The sequence below is a fragment of the Bos taurus genome, chromosome 28 (genome assembly GCF_002263795.3).
Source record: "Bos taurus isolate L1 Dominette 01449 registration number 42190680 breed Hereford chromosome 28, ARS-UCD2.0, whole genome shotgun sequence".
NCBI classification, from domain to species: Eukaryota; Metazoa; Chordata; class Mammalia; order Artiodactyla; family Bovidae; genus Bos; species Bos taurus.
The window spans coordinates 25940336-25947895 of record NC_037355.1 but is presented as its reverse complement, the minus strand read 5'-3'; the positions used below and the strand labels follow the sequence as shown (position 1 = coordinate 25947895).

The following is a 7560-nucleotide window of genomic DNA, read 5'->3' as shown; positions in this document are numbered from 1 at the left end:
AGGGAGGGCTGAACAGCCTCTGGTCCGAGCCCCAGGGCCAGGGAGACCTGCACCCCAGCTGTCCTGACACAGAGCCTCACTGGCTGTTCTTGTCAGAGGACCTGCCCCACACCACCCCACCCCCAACAAGGCCAACATCTAAGAGTGAGCCAGTTATCTACGCATCAGTCAAAGGGCCCAACTCCAGGCTTTACCTGGCCCACTGCCCCTGCTCTCAGAGGCTGCAGGGAAAAGGCTGGAAACCACCCTCCAAGGTCAATGCCCCCCTCTGCCCATTTCACCAGCCCCAGCCACTCCCAAACCACCCTCACCACGTCTTCCAGATCTCCATGCAGCCGTACTATGCATGTCTTTACGTGGACACACTTTTACTTAAATTTCTTTATTGAAAATGCCACCACAATACGTAGAATACCAGTACCACGTGTCATAAATAAAAGGTAGCCAATAAAAATATACCATTAAAATGGAACAGAGCTATAAAAGTCTGGAAACTTTTCCCACTAAGTCCAGGCCTGCTCCCTAGTAACGGGGAAGCCAGCCCGTGTTCTGGGCATGAGAACACATTGGCACCTAGAGGAGACTTTCTTCTTGGCATAAAAGGATTGGAAGAGAATTGGAAAGAGAATCCCTCTCTTACTGTGACTTTGTGCTTAATGTCTGACACTAGCTAAACGCGTCTCAAGGGAATAAAGTGGGGATCACCCGATCCTTTGGGAATGTTGGACTAGAGGCTCCCTCTGCCTCTTGCGTAACACGATGTGCACACAAGGCTCTCTGAGCGCACCCTCAAGGCACCGGTGTGGAGCTCCTCCCCACGTGCCTGCTCTCACACCAAGGCCCCGCAGCTCCCTCTCCCACACACCTGCCCCCCAGCAGCCCCTGGAGGTCACCGCTGACTCAGGTGGGACACCAGGTAGACGAGGCCCACCAGCAGGAGCCCGCGCACGCCGAGCATCATGAGCAGGAACAGCAGCAGGATGGAGGTCACCGGCTCCATGGCGTGGTTGCCCAGATGCCACTGTGGGAAGCCCATATTCACCAGCTGCCGGTTGAGGTCATTGAAGGGGGACTGAGCAGCACCCAGCCTGGTGCCTGCCTGCTGCTGGCGGGGGCCGGGACCCCCCAGGGAGGCACCGTGGCCCCTATTGAGAAAGCTCTGTGAGGTGAAGACAGAGAGAGACGAATGAATCCAGAGAAAGCTTCCCTGGAGTTGAGGCATTGGAGGCAGGAGGATGCCTGCCCTCCCCTAAGACCACCTGGGGCCACACCCTCCTTTCTCAGCAATTCCCAAATGCTACTCATACGAAGCCCAACCACTGAGTCACAAGCTCTCAGAGCATAGAAAATGCCAATCCATGTTCCCTACGTCACGTGAGAGAGAGTAGAGGAAGGAGGCAACAGGGTAAGACTACAGGGTGTGGCTTCTGGGAGGACATTTTCAACCTCCTCCTTCCTTCTTTTCAACTCCTCATCATGCGGCCATGGGCTCATCTTCTCCACTTATTCTCCAGCTTCTCTCTCATCCAACAGACTCTAAAAGATGCTGGCTCCAGTAGGGGTTGCTGACCAGACTAAGGGAGAGAGCTCTTGGGTTTGAAGTCTGGGAAGGCTGCCTGGAGGAAGGAGAGCTGGGGAGGCAGGAGGCTGAGAAATAAATCTACTGGGGTTTTCCCCAAGCCTTAAACCCCCAGGCTGCCCATCCCTGCTCTCTATAAACAGGGCTTCAGTAGAAAAGGTTAATCACCAGCAAGGGAGCCTCTGGGAGCGAAGAAGTAACTGGTACATTGGACAGGAGACCAGCTGCTCTCATCCACAGGGCTGGGTGCCTACCTGTCGAGGAGTACTACTGCGTGGCTGGGTAGTATTCCTCACGCGGGGGTCATCATCCTGCACAATCTCCCCATTGGCCAAGATCCGAACCATCCTTCCAGGCTGCACCTTTCCCCAGGCCTCAAAACACCTGAAGGAAAACATTCACCAAAGAGATGCTTGCTTTCAGTGGGAAAAACTGCGATTCTGGGTGCTCACATTGGTGACCCAGGCTGAGCAGATGGTGTGTCTAGCTAATAAAAAGAAGAGAAACAAATACTCACTGTTTGAAAGAGCCCACTAGGAAAACTATCAAAAGGACCCTTGGAGGGACTTCCCTGACAGCCCAGTGGTTAAGACTCCTCACCCCAGTGTAGGGGCACGTGTAAGTTCCCAGTTGCTGCAGGGCCAAAAAAAAAAAAAGATCCTTGGAGAAGGAAGTTTTATTATTAATCACCACCGCCAGCAACAAAGGAGATGACAACTCTTGCTCATCAAGTCCACCAAGGCTCATCTCACTCACACCTCCCAACAATCTTGTAGGGCTGCTACAGCTAGCGACCCAGAGGGGCTTACCTCACTCACCTAGGACCACCCATACATGGGCAGCAGAGAAAGAGCATGAAACGAAGAACTCTGGCCCAAGGTCCCTCTCTGTTACTAAGTGTGGAGTTCAGTGTCTCCATTTCCCTTCCGTTAAGCAATGGTCCAGTGTGCTGTTCTTCGGGGAGATGCTAGGGACTCAGGCCTTCTGCCCGCAGGAGACAGGGCCCACTTCAGAGCTGCTTTCCTGCAAAGGGCTTACCCTCAGCAGCCCCTCACCTCTCAGGTAACACCAGGAGGGCGGGGCCAGCCTTCCCGAAATACAGGACGGGGGTGCTGCTGCGGATCTGGGAGGGGAAGGGAGAAAAGGAGGGGGAAGGGCCCCAAGGGAGTCCATGGCTGGAGGTGGGGGTCCTTCCACGCTTCTCCCCGAATCTGGGTCAAGGCCATTATTTTTCAGAATATGAGCCACAGTTTTCGTCTAAATTTTCAAAAGCACTCGTGACACACACGCCAAAAGGGGTTAAGAGCCCTTTTCCCTTGCCCAAGGCATGGACAGGCGGATCCCCTTTTCGAAGCCTGCTGGCCCGTGCAAATAACCAAGAGGGTCCAAGGTCCTTCGCAGCCCCTTTGTGCCTTGCCATCCCGCCCCGCTGGGTGGGCTGAGGGTGCGGTGGGCCCTTCCAGCACTGAGGGAGGTGGGGGTGGGGAACGGGGGTGGCAGGGCGCGCTGCCGGGGTGGGAGGGGCCGCTGCCCGGGCCGCCGAGCCCGACTCCGAGACCAGGCCCAGGGGAAGGGAGGAGTGCACCCTCGCTCCCCCGCGCCCAGGGTCTCGGACACTCACCTGCGGGCGCGGCTCCCGGGCCTCGGTGGCGTCCACTCCCCGCGGCTCCCAGGCCGCTTCCTCCCACCTGACCTCACAGGAAGCGCGCGCCGCAGCCGCACTGCCCCGCAGGTGGCGCGGCAGCTCCCTCTGTAGGCCTCTGGGGGAACTGCAGCTGCCGGGACCCAGGAGGCGCAAGAAGCGGGAGGAGGGAGGCACACCCGGCAGAAGTGGAACTGAGAGAGGACCCGGTGCACCTCAGGGCTGGGAGAGAGGGAGTGCAGAGGAAGAAGGAAAGCAAAGGGAAGGGAGAAGAGGAGGAGGAAAAACTAGGATGTGGGGGAGCCTCTGACCTGGCTGGCACAGGCTCAGCCCGCCGCTATGAGTTGCTGAGCCTTTAAGTAGGACCCACCCCTTTAAGTAGGACCCACCCCTGCCCTCAAGGAAGTCCAACCCCACTTCCAGTGCGGAACTTCTGGAAGTGAAACGCAAAGGAGAAAGTGAAGTGAAAGTCGCTTAGTCGTGTCCGACTCTTTGCGATCCCATGGACTATACGCTCCATGGAATTCTCCAGACCAGAATACTGGAGGGGGTAGCCTTTCCCTTTTCCAGGGGATCTTCCCAACCCAGGGATCGAACCCAGGTCTTCCGTATTACGGGCGGATTCTTTACCAGTTGAGGCACAAAGGAAGCCTAAGAATATTGGAGTGGGTAGCCTATCCCGTCTACAGCAGATCTTCCCAATCCAGGAATCAAACCGGGGTCTCGAATTGCAGGCGGATTCTTTACCAACTGAGTTATCAGGGAAGCCCTGACAAAGGAGAAAAGAGAAAATATATCTATCTGAATGCAGAGCTCCAAAGAACAGCAAGGAGAGATAAGAAAGCCTTCCTCGGTAATCAATGCAAAAAAATAGAGGAAAACAATAGAATAGGAAAGATTAGAGATCTCTTCAAGAAAATTAGAGATACCAAGGGAACATTTCATATAAAGATGGGCACCATAAAGGACCGAAATGGTATGGACCTAACAGAAGCAGAAGATATTAAGAAGAGGTGGCAAGAATACACAGATCAGATCAGATCAGATCAGTCTCTCAGTCGTGTCCGACTCTTTGCGACCCCATGAATCGCAGCACGCCAGGCCTCCCTGTCCATCACCAACTCTCGGAGTTCACTCAGACTCATGTCCATCGAGTCAGTGATGCCATCGAACCATCTCATCCTCTGTGGTCCTCTTCCCCTTCTGCCCCCAATCCCTCCCAGCGTCAGAGTCTTTTCCAATGAGTCAGCTCTTCGCATAAGGTGGCTAAAGTACTGGAGTTTCAGCTTTAGCATCATTCCCTCCAAAGAAATCCCAGGGCTGATCTCCTTCAGAATGGACTGGTTGGATCTCCTTGCAGTCCAAGGGACTCTCAAGAGTCTTCTCCAACACCACAGTTCAAAAGCATCAATTCTTTGGTGCTCAGCCTTCTTCACAGTCCAACTCTCACATCCATACATGACCACAGGAAAAACCATAGCCTTGACTAGCCGGACCTTTGTTGGCAAATTAATGTCTCTGCTTTTGAATATGCTATCTAAGTTGGTCATAACTTTCCTTCCAAGGAGTAAGTGTCTTTTAATTTCATGGCTGCAGTCACCATTTGTAGTGATTTTGGAGCCCAGAAAAATAAAGTCTGACACTGTTTCCACTGTTGCCCCATCTTAAGTGGTGGGACCGGATGCCATGATCTTCGTTTTCTGAATGTTGAGCTTTAAGCCAACTTCTTCACTCTCCACCTTCACTTTCATCAAGAGGCTTTTTAGTTCCTCTTCACTTTCTGCCATAAGGGTGGTGTCATCTGCATATCTGAGATTATAAGAACTGTACAAAAAAGATCATCATGACCCAGATAACCACGATGGTGTGATCACTCACCTAGAGCCAGACAACCTGGAGTGTGAAGTCAAGTGGGCCTTAGGAAGCATCACTACAGACAAATCTAGTGGAGGTGATGAAATTCCAGCTGAGCTATTTAAAATCCTAAAAGATGGTGCAGTTAAAGTGCTGTACCCAATATGCCAGCAAATTTGGAAAACTCAGCAGTGGCCACACAACTGGAAAAGATCAGTTTTCATTCCAATCCCAAAGAAGGGCAATGCCAATGAATGTTCAAACTACCACACAATTGCACTCATCTCACATGCTAGCAAAGTAATGCTCAGAATTCTTCAACAGTACATGAACGGAGAACTTCCAGATGTTGAAGCTGGATTTAGAAAAGGCAGAGGAATCAGAGATCAAATTGCCAACGTCTGATGGATCATAGCAAGTTCCAGAAAAAGCAAAAGAGTTCCAGAAAAACATCATTTCTGCTTCATTGACTGTGCTAAACCTTTTGACTGTGGATCATAACAAACTGTGGAAAATTCATAAAGAGTGGGAATACCAGACCACCTTACCTGCCTCCTGAGACATCTGTATGCAGGTCAAGAAGCAACAGTTAGAACCAGACATGGAACAACAGACTGGTTCAAAATTGGGAAAGGAGTATGACAAGGCTGTATATTGTCACTTTGCTTATATAATTTATATGCAGATGGACTGGATGAAGCACAAGCTGGAATCAAGATTGCTGGGAGAATTATCAATAACTTCAGATATGCTGATGACACCACCCTTGTGGCAGAAAGCAAAGAGGAAGTAAAGAGCCTCTTGATGAAGGTGAAAGAGGAGAGTGAAAAGGCTGCTTAAAACTCAACATTTAAAAAAACTGAGATCATGGCATCTGGTCCCATCAGTTCATGGCAAGTAGCTGGGTAAACAGTGACAGACTTTATTTTCTTGGGCTCCAAAATCACTACAGATGGTGACTACAGCCATGAAATTAAAAGATGCTTGCTTCTTGGAAGAAAAACCGACAAACCTGGACGGTATATTAAAAAGCAGAGACATCACTTTGCTGACAAAGATTCATCTAGTCAAAGCTATGGTTTTTCCCCATAGTCATGTATATCCATGGTCCAAGAGTTGGACCATAAGGAAAGCTGAGCACTGAAAAATTGATGCTTTTGAACTCTGGTGTTGGAGAAGACTCTTGAGAGTCATTTGGACAACAAGAAGGTCAAACCAGTCAATCATAAAAGAAATCAACCCTGAATATTCATTGGAAGGACTGATGCTGAAGCTGAAGCTCCAATACTGGCCACCTGATGTGAAGAACTGACTCATTAGAAAAGACCCTGATGCTGAGAAAGATCGAAGGCAAGAGGAGAAGGGGACAACAGAGGATGAGATAGTTGGATGACATCACTGACTCAATGGACAAGAGTTTGAGCAAGCTCTGTAAGTTGGTGATGAACAGGGAAGCCTGGTGTGCTGCAATCCCAGGGGTCACAAAGAGTCGGACATGACTGAGCAACTGAACTGAACGGCCCTGCCCTCAAGGAATTCCAACCCCACTTCCAGTGTGGAACTCCCCAGTGGGGAAGACGAGGCATGAAACGCAGGACAAGTGCAACTAACTGTAATGTGAAGGAAGAAGGCAGGCTTCCTAGAGGAGGTGGTCTTTGAACTGGAACCAGAACAGTAGATAGGATCTTACCTGCCGGGCAAATAGGGAAGGGAACCTGGCAACCTCTGCCTCTTTCCCAATGTTTTCAATCCCTGCCCAGCCTAAGCTTCTCCCAGTGGACCTGTTCACCAGTGGGAGGCAGTGAACTCTGCAGTCCACAAGGTGAGTCAGACTCTGGCAAGCTACTGAACTGCTCAGTTGCCTTATCTGCAAAATGGGGCTAATCAGAGCAGTTGCCTTCAGTATTGCTGTGAAGATTAAGAAGGGTTTAATTAAGGTTAGTTAAGAAGATTAAGAATTGAGAGTCTCTGGCACATGGCAAGTGTTATAACCATTTGTTGTGATTATCAATCAGTAGACGTTTCTGGGAGCAGATGTATATAGTGTTAGTCATTCAGTCTTCTCTGACTCTTTATGAACCCCATGAACTGTAGCCCTCCAGGTTCCTCTGTCCATGGAGTTCTCCAGGCAAGAATACTGGAGTGGGTTGCCATTTCTGGGAGCAGATATATATAAGGACATATATAAGGACCTAGGTGCTCATTGGCCCCTAGGTGGAGTAAGAGAAAGATTGAGACTTAGACCTTGCTTCAAGGGCTCATCGTCTGTCAATATGGTTTAATTATTTGATTATGAAAACTTATCACGGGACTTCCTGATAGTCCAGTGCTTAAGATTTCACCTTCCAATGCAGGAGGTGAGGGTTCGACCCCTGGTCAGGTAGCTAGGACCCTACATGCCTCATGGCTAAAAAACCAAACAAAACAGAAGCAATATTGTAACAAATTCAATAAAGACTTTAAAAATCTTTAAGAAAAAAGAAAA

The 7560-nt window shown here is 50.3% G+C and overlaps 1 protein-coding gene across 3 annotated transcripts; it reads right to left on the bottom strand.

The window, feature by feature from the left end:
* Positions 1-366: 366 nt before the first annotated feature.
* On the bottom strand, positions 367-3270 carry FAM241B (family with sequence similarity 241 member B). 3 transcript variants are annotated; one of them, XM_059882484.1, is made up of 5 exons: positions 3201-3270; positions 2398-2602; positions 2097-2212; positions 1834-1963; positions 367-1159 (listed from the first exon to the last, which is right to left on the bottom strand). In XM_059882484.1, exons 4-5 carry the CDS (start codon positions 1924-1926, stop codon positions 890-892), a joined length of 363 nt encoding a protein of 120 aa, XP_059738467.1. In that variant the 5' UTR covers positions 1927-1963; positions 2097-2212; positions 2398-2602; positions 3201-3270; the 3' UTR covers positions 367-889.
* Between the last annotated feature and the right edge of the window lie 4290 nt (positions 3271-7560).

Bases quoted from the DNA above. Each gene is read 5' to 3' on its own strand.
- FAM241B (XM_059882484.1), bottom strand. From the start codon at position 1,926: ATGGTTCGGATCTTGGCCAATGGGGAGATTGTGCAGGATGATGACCCC. The intron at 1,160-1,833 runs GTAGGCACCCAG...TTCACCTCACAG, and splicing joins GCAGTAGTACTCCTCGACAG to AGCTTTCTCAATAGGGGCCA.